The sequence below is a fragment of the Urocitellus parryii genome, chromosome 6, assembly GCF_045843805.1.
Source record: "Urocitellus parryii isolate mUroPar1 chromosome 6, mUroPar1.hap1, whole genome shotgun sequence".
NCBI lineage: Eukaryota > Metazoa > Chordata > Mammalia > Rodentia > Sciuridae > Urocitellus > Urocitellus parryii.
The window spans coordinates 173691340-173703172 of NC_135536.1; the positions used below are offsets into that span (position 1 = coordinate 173691340).

The following is an 11833-nucleotide window of genomic DNA, read 5'->3' on the forward strand; positions in this document are numbered from 1 at the left end:
GGTGGCCCTGGACCTTCCTGCCTCTTGGCCTTTGGTCTAGATGCTCTATTTTTTCCAGAATCTTCCTTCAGGACTCAGGTGAAATATCATATCAGAAAGCGGCCACCTAAAAAGTGCCGCGCCCACTGCGGCCCCCGCAGTTTGTCTCCCACCTGTGATTCTGTCTCTTTCATCGCTGGCGTTTTTCATGGTTTTGAGGCTTAGCTGGAGGCCTGCGATCCCAGCGGCTGGGGAGGCTGAGGCAGGAGGATCAGGAGTTCAAAGCCAGCCTCAGCAACAGTGAGAGGCTGGGCAACCCAGTGAGACCCTGTTTCTACTTTATTTTCATTTTTTTGTGGTGCTGGGGCAGACCCCAGGGCCTTGTGCCTGGGCGCCAAGCACTTGCATGAGGTCAGGCCACTCGCCCCCAAAACCAAATGGGAAAAGGGGTGGAGAAAAGCCCTCTGGCTACACAGGCAGCCAGGGAACCCCGTCCTTAGCCCTACCTTTGACAGAGAGACTGACAACGACTTTGGGTTTTGGAGAAAGGGGAATGAGGGCGAGGGTGGGGGTTGCACTGCTGGAGGCTTTGGACAGTGGCCAAAGCTGGTGATTTTTTTTTTTTTTTTTAATGTGGTACTGGGGTTTGGATCCAGGGCCCTCTACCACTGAGCCACATCCCAACCCTTTTTTATTTGTTTCTACTTTGAGACAGGGCCTCGCTAAATTGCTGAGGCTGGCCTCAAACTTGTCGTCCTCCTGCCTCAGCCTCCTGAGCTGCAAGGATTCCCGGGGGCATGACTGAAGCTAGTCTGAGAACACTGTGGCAGACGCCTGGGCCCTGCGCTCACCCACCTGCTCCCCAGACACACCACACACAGCCCTGCTTACACGGAGGAGCCATCCTGCCTGTACTGGTCCTCCCAGTGCCCAGCCCGACTGGTGTCTCCCAAGGCTTGGCCCTGCTGCAGGAGGGCTGCCACCCTGCCGTTCACCAAGCACCCCTGGGACCCACAGGCCAGCCAGAGCGGGGGCTGGAGATCTAGGAAAAATGAAGCACTGCTTCCCGGCTTCCACACTCACTTATTTATTCACTCCTGGGTGGGGGTAGAGCTCAGGGACAGAGCACTTGCCTGGTGGGCACAAGGACCCATGCCTCCATTCCTCCCTTTCTTCCCGCTCTCACCCTCTTACTTTTTTTTTTTTTTTGTACCAGGATTGAGCTCAGGGGCACTCAACCACTGAGCCACACCCCAGCCCTATTTCATGTTTTATTTAGAAACAGGGTCTGGGGCTGGGGATATAACTCAGTTGGCAGAGTGCTTGCCTCGCATGCACGAGGCCCTGGGTTCAATCCCCAGCATCACTGGGGGAAAAAAAAAGAAACAGGGTCTCACTGAGTTGCTCAGCCTCTCACTGTTGCTGAGGCTGGCTTTGAACTGGCAATCCTCCTGCCTCAGCCTCCCCAGCCGTTGGGATTTCAGGCAGGCACCACTGCACTCAGCTCACACTCACTCTTCCAGGGCCTCTTGGAGCTAGCAAAGCTGCAGCCCCACCTGCCCTTCCTCCCCACCCCTCCTCTAGCTCACAGGGCTGCTCCACTGAGTGCACAGATTAGCTGCTGACTCCTCTCAGCTCTTCCCCATTCAAACCTGGTCCATGGACCCTGCCCAGGTACACAACCCTCACCAGGTCCCCCATGGCCCGGTGCCCAGAGCTTGGCTTCAGTATGCTGGGACAGGAAATTCATAGTCCTGATGACATCAACTCAGCTGAGACTTGGAGCAAGGCCAGGGTCACTGGTCCCCTTGCCACACACATCTGTGGTGCACACCTGTCAACAAGCTCATGTGAGCATGTGGCCTGGACAAGGACATGGCATCTCAAGGCCACAAGGAATGTCACTGTGGGACTCCAGCCATGGCACATCTAGCGCAGGGATACACCTCCACAGCGGTGGAGGCCCATGCCCTGTTTAATATCATAGGACCAGCCGGGCCCGGCAGTGCATGGACTTGGGAGGCTAAAGTAGGAGGATTAAAAGTTCAAGGCCAGCCTCAGCAATTTAGTAAGACCCTGTCTCAAAAAAGGAGGGGGGTGGCTCAGTTACATGCCCCTGGGTTCAATCCAAAAAATATACATAGGACCAGGGTTTGTTTGTGGTACTGTTTGTTTGTTTTCCTGGTTCTGGAGATGGAACCCAGGGCCTTGTGTATGCAGGGCAAGCACTCTACCAACTGAACCATGTCCCCACCCTGTTTGTATCTTGGGATGAAATCCAGGGAATACTTTGCCACTGAGCTATCTCCCCAGCCCTTTTATTTTTTATTTTGAGACAGGGGCTCACAAATTTGCCCAGGCTGGCCTCAAACTTGAAACCTTCCTACCCTAGCCTTCTGAGTTACTGGGATTACAGGCGTGCAACACCACACCCTGCTGGTTTTTATTATTTATTTATTTTTTTATTTTTTAAAGAGAGAGTGAGAGAGAGAGAGAGAGAGGGAGAGATAGAGAGAGAATTTTTTTTAATATTTATTTTTTAGTTATTGGCAGACACAACATCTTTGTTGGTATGTGGTGCTGAGGATCGAACCCGGGCCGCACGCATGCCAGGCGAGTGCGCTACCGCTTGAGCCACATCCCCAGCCCTTTTTATTTTTTTTTTTTGTACTGGGAATTGAACCCAGAGGTACTTTACCACTGAGCCACATCCCTAGTCCTTGGTACTTTCTAAGTTGTTGAGGGTCTTGCTAAATGTCTGAGGCTGGACTTGAACTTGTGATCCTCCTGCCTCAGCCTCTTGAGTTGCGTGCCCCCACTGTGCCCAGTTTGTTTGTTTTGGAGACAGGGTCACTCTGTGTTGTCCGGGCTGGCCTCAAACTCCTGGGCCCAAGCTATCTTTCTGTCTCAAGCTCCCTAGGGGCTGGGACTGCAGGTGTGTGCCACTACCCCTTGCTCTTGGGCCAGTTTGAATCTCAGCCATAGATGTGTAACCCTGGGTCAACCACCTCACTTCTCCAAGCCTTATCTTTACCTACAGTAAGGGCTCAATAAATGTAGCTGCTCAATCAATAGCAGAGAAAGAGCACTCACCCAGTGAGCCTGTCAGCGGCTGCCACCCTCACGGTAACAGTTTGCAGGCGGCCTCTTGGTGTGCATGTGCACACAGGTCCCTGCCTGCGGGCCTGTCGGTTGACACAGGAATGCATGCATCTGCACGCCACAGGAGGCTGCCTATGTGGGTCTAGCAGTGCTTGGCTGTTCCCGGGAGCTTCTGAGTGCCTGCTTCAGGCAGGAGTTGGTTCCTTGGAAAAGACACCCAGGAGCTGCCTGTGTGTGTGTGTGTGTGTGTGTGTGTGTGTGTGTGTGTGCGCGCGCGCGTGCTTTTGAACATGACCTTCCCCCTTCTCAGGCAGCTCCGTGGGCAGATTCTGCTGGGCCGTGTCTGCACCCTCCAGAGGTATGGGGCGTTCTGGGCCTGCATTGCTTGGGTTCAAATTCCAGCTCTGCCAACTGCGCAATTTTGGACAGAACTCGAAAACACTCTGTGCTCAGTTTTTCTGTGAACTGAAGCTAATGGGAATTAAGAGGCCTGAACAGGGGGATCCTCAGAAAGTGCTGAGAACAGAGCCCAGCCCGGAAAGTGCTGTGCACACCGCTATTATGTGCTGCTTTCTGAATGCCCCTGTCCCTGTGAGGTGACCTTACATGGTTCTTCTATCAGAGTGTTTACCCTGCTCTGTCTCCACTATCAGTTGGCAGGACTGTCCTCTCTGCCAGACCCTGAAGTCCCTGGAGGGCAAGGTCCTGTCTGAGTCATCTAGAGTTTGAACCTGGTGTTGTCTGCTTATTCTGAACCTCAGTTTTTCTCTTTCATAGCATTTAGCGACACTTCCACGTGCCTGACACTACGCTAAGCCCACCAGGTCTTTAAACAATCGCAAGAGATTAGGAGGCAGAGGCAGGAAGGCCTCATTTTGGAGGCCAGCCTGGGTGACTTAGCCAGACTTTGTCTCAAAATAGAAAATAAATAAAAATAAACAGGGCTGGGGATGTAACAGTGGTACTGGGTTCAATCTCTAGTACCAGAGAGAAAGAGAGAGAGATTGATTGATGGAGCTTCCTATTCCTGCTACCCTTATTTTAGAGACAAAAACAAAACAAAAATTTTAAAAATCCAAACAGAAGCTCAGAGAAGTTAAGAAATTCCTCAGGCTCACACAGCGCCTTGAGGGAATGAGACTTGGGGGCAGATTCTGGGGCCTGCCTGGCTGCTGGCTGGCTGTCCTCTCTCCCCACCTCCCAGGACACCTTCCTCCTCGGGTGAATGCTGCTTTGTCTCTCTGGCCCTGGGGCACCCTTTGGTGGTGCAGTTGGGGCGAGGTGCCAGGTTCTCTCTGGCTCAGCAGGGACGGGGGGAGGTATGCAGGAGGGAGGGCGGCCTCCAGTGCTGTGCAGGTTCAGGCTCCTGGATAAAAGAGAAGTGGGGCCGAAGGTGAACCCCACTGGCTGACTCTGCCTCTCTCGGATCTCCCCACCTTAGAGAGGAGAGGGAGCCCCATGGCCCCAGGAACAGCTTCTCCCAGGCCGGTCAGGCTTCCAGACCGCCCAGCTGCAACCACTTCCGAGGACACCAGAGGGCGCCCTGAGACGGCCGCGCTCTCTGACTTCCCGGGACGACCCACCAAGGCCTTGGGTACCCTGCTGTTGTGGAGTGATCTCTCTTAGAGAAGTCACTTAGGGCAGAGTGATCGACAGCATTGATGGACTCTTCCACGTCCTCCCTGATTTTCTGCCTACTTGTTCCATCGAGTACTGACAGAGGGGATTGACACGCAAGCCACATTCTGGAAACGGTCTCAGGGAAGTCAGTTTGGGGTTCATTGGTTTTTGGTCCATTCTTTATTTTTTCCACATTTTGGTGGGGGGTACTCTTGATCCCTCTGCTATTCCGCCATGAGCAGAGCAATCGCATTTTAAATTTTTACTATGATGAGCAGAGGGTGGTGGCACAGGCCTGTGATCTCTGTAGCTCAGGAGGCTGAGGCAGGAGGATTGCAAGTTTGAGGCCAGCCTCAGCAATTTAGGAAGACCCAAAGCAATTTTACAAGATCCCGTCTCAAAATAAAAATTAAAACAGGTTGAGGGATGTGGCTCAGTGGGAAAGCATTTCTGGGTTCAATTCTCTGTATCAAAAAACAAAACAAAACCACACACACACACACACACACACACAATTTTTTACTATTGTTATTTTTTTTTTGTACTGAGGATTCAATACTTTAAGGCTATGCAACTATATCATTTCACCCTAAAGTATTACCTATTTATTTTGTCATTTCTTGGTAGAATGGTTTTCTAATGATGATTTTCCTATTTCTCTAAATTCTACATTTATTAATTGGAACACTTTTATTAGGAAGATTTATCGCTTCTCCCTTATGTATTAAATATATTTAATTAGTTGTATTATTTAAAATTTTGAAGTTAATTATTTAAAAAAAGATTCACAAAATTCAAAACGAAAAATGGGCTGGGCATGGTGGCGAAGGCCTGTAATCCCAGTGGCTCAGGAGGCTGAAGCAGGAGGATCGGGAGTTCAAAGCCAGCCTCAGCAAAAGTGAGGTGCTAAGCAACTCAGTGAGACCCTGTCTCTAATAAAATACAAAATAGGGCTGGGGATGGGGCTCAGTGGTTCAATGCCCCTGGGCTCAATCCTCAGTACCAAAAACAAACAAACAAACAAACAACAACAACAACAGTTCACACTGTTGACTCTGTTCCACCTGACAGAAAATATCTGGATATGTTTTTAGACCTTCAAACCAAGGGACAGTACAGTGTAACACCAACTGTGTACTCTGAATCCCAGATCTTCCCCTTATGAGCTGTGCTTCCCTGAGCAAATTGCACAATGTCTCTGAGCTTTAATGTCCTCATCTACAAAACTGGGGCTGATTTATTAAACAAAATTGTCCTGAGGCTGGGCGCAGTGGGGCATGCCCGTAATTCCAGCTACTCCAGAGGCTGAGGCAGGAGGATCACAAGTTCAAGGCAAGCCTGGGGGGGGGGGGGCAACTTGGCAAGACCCTGTCTCAAAATAAGAAATAAAAAGGGGGCTGGGGATATAACTCAGTTGTAGAGTGCTTGCTCCTATGCACAGGGCCCTGGGTTCAATCCCCAGCATATAAATAAAAAGGGCTGGGGATGGGGCTCAGTGGTAAAGTGCCCTGGCTTCCATCCCCTGCTCAATGCAGTTTGTTGGTCCCCAACAAATTGCTTTGAGCATCTACTGAGCATTTGAGGCTCTGGAGCTGCGTCAGGAGGGGAGGCAGTGGGGCCTCCTGGGCTTGCAGAGCTCCTGTGGACGGGGTAGACAGGTAATGAACGATGATAAATGCTGTAAAAAGGTAAAAGCCAATAGCAGTGTGCGCAGGGAATGGGGAAATGGGGACATAGCCACATGGTCAGATAGGCTGCTTATTGAGAAGGTGACTTGGAGCAGAGTGTTGTTGAGGGAGGCCAGGCCTTGACCGTGGCCAACTGGTGAGAAGCATGCCAGCAGGCAGGGCCCCCCGCAGGGCCTGAAGTTGGAGCAACAGGCGGCTCAAGTGGCTGGAGAGGAGGACTGGGAGGGCTGGGACCCGGGCAACAGGAGGCCCTGCCGGCCACGGGGAGGCCTCAGGTCTTACCCTGAGTTAGTGGAGCCGGGAGGAATCTGCCCTAATTTAAGTCCTACCCAGACGTGTCAGGCTGCTGTGGGGAGGGCATGTGGGTGTGTAAAAGGTGGAATCCGGAGGCCACGGAGAAGCTGGGGGCCATCCGTGTGCGAGGGGCCAGGAGGCTGGGCTGGGTGCTGAGGGCGCAGCTCAGGGGAGGGGTGGCGCGGGGTGTCCAAGGTCAGCTGACCACCGGCGCCGGCTTTGGTTCAGGGTGTGAGGGAGCAAAGGAAGACTGGGGAGGGGGAGGGTCGGGTGGAGGCCCGAAGGCTGGAGCTGCGACTGGGCAGGGGGCCCTGTTGGCGGAGGGAGGGGTGAAGGCTGGTTGGGGAGGACAGAGCTGGAATTCAGCCTCTAGGTGGATGGGGTTTGGGAACACGGGCCTGGAATTTAGGAGCCCAGTTTGGGAACAACAGGTCACCATCACCTGTTGTTGCCAGGGTTAAGTGATTCAGGCCTGGAGAGCGCTGACAACAGGGCCTGGGCCCTGGGCAGGGCCTCCCCTCAGTGGGTCTTACAACCCTCCTTCGGCTCCAGCTCCCCCTCCACAGAGTGCTGCGCTGCCAGGCGGCAGGTGCCCAGGGCCCCTCCCCAGCACCCCCCTTGGGGAGACAAATTTGCCTCCTCCTCAGGGCTGGGAGCTCTCCTGTCCAGGGGTGGGCCAGGGCTAGCTTCGTTATTGAGGGTGGGGGTGTGGGGGTGCTGGGGATTGAACCGGAGGCTCTGGGCCACTGAGCTACACCCCAGCCCTGAGCTGCTGAAGCTGCCCCTGAACTTCATCCTCCTGCCTCAGCCTCCGGAGTTGCCGAAGTTCCAGCCTAGCATTTCAATCTCCCTTGGGAAGGCCTGGGAGGACAATTTCATCCCTCTGACCACTGGTGACTGTACCTGGAAAAGGAAGAAAACGACCCCTTTCTCCAAGGTCATCCCGAGGAGCAAGAGAAGCAGTGGACTTGAGCTCCCGCACACAGTAGGCGCTCCTAACAGTGTTCCTTCCCTGCTCCCCCACGACCCGGTGATCCCGGAGAAAAGAGGCGAAGTCAGTGTCCATCCCAGCTGTTTATTGAAGGGGAAGGTGAGATGGAAGGGGTGCAGGACCGGGCGGAGGCTGGGGACCCTCCCCAGAAGCCTAGGAGACTAGGGGCGGAGGACGTCCTCCAGCGGGCGGTCTCGGCGCTCCCCCTAGTGGCAGAGAAAGGAGATGACGCCTCTGGCTGAGGATCCTGTAGGAGGGAGGGGCTGTGCCTCCAGGAGGGACATTTGCTATCAGGGTCAAGGTCAGGCCGACAGCCAGTAGGCATTGGGGTCTGGGGGGCGGACTTTGAGGGGCATTTAAATCCATGTCCAAAGTAATTTCGGAGCCATCTAGAACCATCAGGCCACTGGCTAGTCGCTCTGGGCCAAACCTGTCCGCCATCCTGGGAATCCCCTGGGAACCAGGAAGGTGTGAGACTCTGCTCCAGCTGCAGAACCACAGCTGGCCCACAGCTGGCCCGAGAGAAGTCTGAAAAGGCTGGTTCTGCTTGACAGATCACCTCTTCTGTGAAGTGGGGGTGGACTGTGGGGCTCTGATGCCAAAATGTGGGTGAAGACAAGGTGTGAGAGGTATGTTTTCACCTCATTCTGGAAGGTAAGTCCAAGCCAGCGACCTGGACGCCTTCTGAAGCATCCTGGCCAGGAGGACGCCCCTCCCCGTCCCCTGGCCTTAGTCTGGGGAGGGCAGTGCTCACAGCCTGGGGGGAATGGGACTGTCACAGAACTCTAGAATCTGGCCCAGACCCGTCCAGGTCCAGAGGCAAGTGTGGATGGTCTGAAAGTGGTTAGCCCCGGCCACGGAGAGGAAAGAGCGGGGACAGGATGAGGGCAAGGTTCTCCGCCCCTGAGGGGTCTTGGGAAGGAGGGGTGGGGGCCGTCTGGGAGGTCTGAGAAGGGGTGGCATCTGGATGAGTTGGGACCCGTCTCCTGGGGAAGGAGTGAGGGATCTGGGCTCCAGGTGACCTGGAGCTAGGCCTTCTGGGGGCTTGGATAGAGGGGCCCTGCTGAAAGGAGACGCTGGGGGCCTGGGAAGGCGAGGTGCACTGGGGAGGATGAAGGGCAGCTCAAGAGTCCCGCTTGGGCTGGATGGTCTGCACAGAAGACTGCCCAAAGGGGCTGGTGGGGGTCGAGAACCACGAATGACCGCTGGCATCACGGAAGATGGGGGACAGCCGGGGCTCTGGCTCGTCCCTGAAGACTTCCACGTGGTGGTCAGCTTCGGTGTCCAAGGGCTCTGCCTTGGTGTCCTGGCTCAGCCAACCCGTCATGGCCCAGAAGAGGCAGATGGCCAGCAGGACCCCGGCCGCCGCACACAGTGCTGTGCCGGCCAGGCGGCAGGTGCCCAGGGCCTGGTTGTAGTCTGCTGCCCGCTGATCCAACGATGGGAACTTACCATCGCTGATGCTCTCCAGCTTGGGGGGCACTGCATAGCCAGTGGTCAGGGCCGCCACCCCCAGTAGCAGGAGCAGAGTCCCTGAGGACAGGCTGATCTGGAGAGGCAGACAGACCAGGAGACAGTCAGGGTCCCCAGGGGCCAGCAGCCGGAGGATCGCCTTGGCTCCCCTGGATTTAATAGTGATTCCATGATCCAACCTCAAGAGTCGGGATCACAGAACATACCTGCTGGACTCTGATAGACAGGAGCAGCTCCATTTGGAATCTTGAGGCCCCAGATCAATCGCCTTCCCAACTCCCAGCTAGCAGGGATTTTCTCTGACCAACCCTGAGTCCCCTCCATCATTATTCAGGTCCCCTTTTATCCCCTTGTCCTTTCTGCCCTGTCTCCCTGTTAGGTTAACACCTATGCATCCTCAGACCTCATCTAAAACCTCCCTTACTTAGAGAGACTGGAAATTAAACCCAGGGGTGTTTTGCTAAATTAAATCCCCAGCCCTTTTTTTATTTTTTATTTTGAGACAGGGTCTCACTAAGTTGCAGAGGCTGGCTTCAAATTTGTGATCCTCCTGCCTCAGCCTCCAAAGTCTCTGGAATTACACACACTTATCACCATGGCTGGCCAGTTCTTTGATATTTTTCATAAGGTTTTGTAGTTTTCCTTATATAATGCATACTTTGTCATATTTACACCTATATTCCTATTTCTCCCCACTCCCCATACTAATGTAGATGGTAATCTTTTTTCCATATTGGAATTGAACCCAAGAGCATTCAACCACTGAGTGACAGCCCTAGCCTTTTTTTTTTTTTTTTTTTTTTGTGAGACAAGGTATTGGCTAAGTGGCCCAGCCTGGCTTCAAACTTGCAATCCTCCTGCCTCAGCCTCCAGAGTCTCTGGGATTATTGGTGTGCACCACTTCACCTGACAGTAATGCTTTGTTGTGGTTGTTGTTACCATGGATTGAACCCAGGGACACTCAACCATTGAGCCACATCCTCAGGTGCCCCACCCCGCTTTTTAAAAATATTTATTTTTTAGTTTTAGGTTGACAAAGGTCTTTGTTTTATTTTTATGTGTTCTGAGATGGAACCCAGTGCCTCATGCATGCTAGATAAGGGCTCTACCACTGAGCCACAACCCCAGCCCCCTTTTTATATTTTATTTAGAGATAGGATCTCTCTAAGTTGCTTAGGACCTCACTAAATTGCTGAGGCTGACCTTGAACTTCCCATCCTCGTGCCTCAGCCTCCTGAGCCTCTGGGATGACAGGCATGGCCACCATGCCCAGCTGCATTTTTAACTTCTGGCTGGTTTCACTGTTTCTTTTATGAAGGAAATACAGAGGAGACTCTGACTTTCCTTAAAGGTCCGAGGCCAGCACAATAGTAGTTATTTGGGGGACATGTGGAGAAATCGAAAAACTCATGGGCTATAGAGAGGGACACCACCGGGAGCCCAAAGACTAAGAGAAAATGCAAAACCCTCCACGTGATTGATGGTTTGAACTCCCGCATCAGACTTTGTCCAGAGGCACCCACCCTCCGATGTCTTCTACAAAATGAGCAATGAACAAACTTTACTGTTCAAACCTATTTGAGGTCCCCCTCCCAGTAAGGGGATTGAACTCAGGGGCACTCTATCACTGAGCTACATCCCAGCCCTTTTTGGTTTTTGTGACAGGGTAGTGCTAAGTTGCCCAGGCTGGCCTGAAACTTGCGATCCTCCTGCCTCAGTGTCCAGAGTCGCTGGGGATACAGGCGTGGCCCCCTGCGCCTGGCTATCACTTGGGTTTCCTGATGCTTGAATGTGCAAGACCCTAACTACTCCACTGTTCCTCTGACTTCTCTTCTCTCACCCTCAAATCCATCCCACCTCCCCCATGTAGCCACAGGAATCACAGGAGTTGCTCCTGTTCCCTTACCTTCCAGCACAAGGAGGGCCAGGGTCGGCGGGGACACAGGACAGGTGGTCCTTCGGGGTCATCACTGAGGGCAGTACCTGCACAGTCCTCATAGAAGAGGTGCAGGTAGGAGCGCACCCCATACCACTTGCTTTCCTCCACACCGGTGCCATGGCCACAGGTGCAGGGACCACCGCAGCTCAGCATCATGGATCCCTGTGGGGCAGGCAAGGGGCAGCTGACAGAGACAGGGTCAGTGGGAGCTGCCCATGGTGACCCTCCTACTCTGCAACCTTGTATCCCACACACGTCTCCCACTTTTTCTTTTTTTTTTTTTTTGTACTGGAGATGGGACCCAGGGGCCCTTTACCACTGAGCTACATCCCCCGCCCTTTTTATTTTTTTATCTTGAGCCAAGCTCTCACTAAGTTACCCTGGCTGGGCTTGAACTTGGGATCCTCCTGCCTCAGCCTCCTGAGTAGCTGCGCTCAGCCATCCTCCCGCTCTCCACACCTCACCTCTAGCATGGCCGGGCCTTCTGGAATCCTAGCTTGTGTTTCCCTAAATATCTACGAAGGAACCAATGACAGAAGCGCTTAGCCTGGGGCCCTGCAAGTGCAGGTGTCCATCCATGTGCCCAATTACTTGGAATCCAACCCCAGACTCACCACTACCTCACTGTGTGACCTTAGACAAGTGCTTTAACCTCTCTGAGCCTTGGGTTCCTCATTTGTAAAATAGGGCTAACAGTGATACCTGTTTCACTTAGTTATCGTGTCTGGTGCTGTAAAAGGGAGCCGT

General features: G+C 53.4%; 1 protein-coding gene and 1 non-coding gene across 3 annotated transcripts; one reads left to right on the forward strand and one right to left on the reverse strand.

The window, feature by feature from the left end:
- The first annotated feature begins 1275 nt into the window (after positions 1 to 1275).
- Trnaa-cgc (transfer RNA alanine (anticodon CGC)) lies at positions 1276 to 1348 on the forward strand. The gene has a single exon. It is a non-coding gene; the product is annotated as a tRNA-Ala (tRNA).
- A 7449-nt stretch (positions 1349 to 8797) lies between these two features.
- On the reverse strand, positions 8798 to 11242 carry Nrsn2 (neurensin 2). 2 transcript variants are annotated; one of them, XM_026402168.2, is made up of 3 exons: positions 11054 to 11242; positions 9129 to 9223; positions 8798 to 8996 (listed from the first exon to the last, which is right to left on the reverse strand). In XM_026402168.2, the coding sequence occupies exons 1-3, from the start codon at positions 11240 to 11242 to the stop codon at positions 8798 to 8800; spliced, it is 483 nt and encodes a 160-aa protein (XP_026257953.2). The 2 variants fall into 2 exon arrangements, with proteins under 2 accessions (XP_026257953.2, XP_026257952.2); XM_026402167.2 differs by having other exon boundaries at positions 8798 to 9223.
- Positions 11243 to 11833: the final 591 nt, after the last annotated feature.

Coding starts and splice junctions, on each gene's coding strand:
- Nrsn2 (XM_026402167.2), bottom strand. CDS start 11,242: ATGATGCTGAGCTGCGGTGGTCCCTGCACCTGTGGCCATGGCACCGGT. Junction 9,224..11,053: donor GGCCCTCCTTGTGCTGGAAG/GTAAGGGAACAG, acceptor CTGCCTCTCCAG/ATCAGCCTGTCCTCAGGGAC.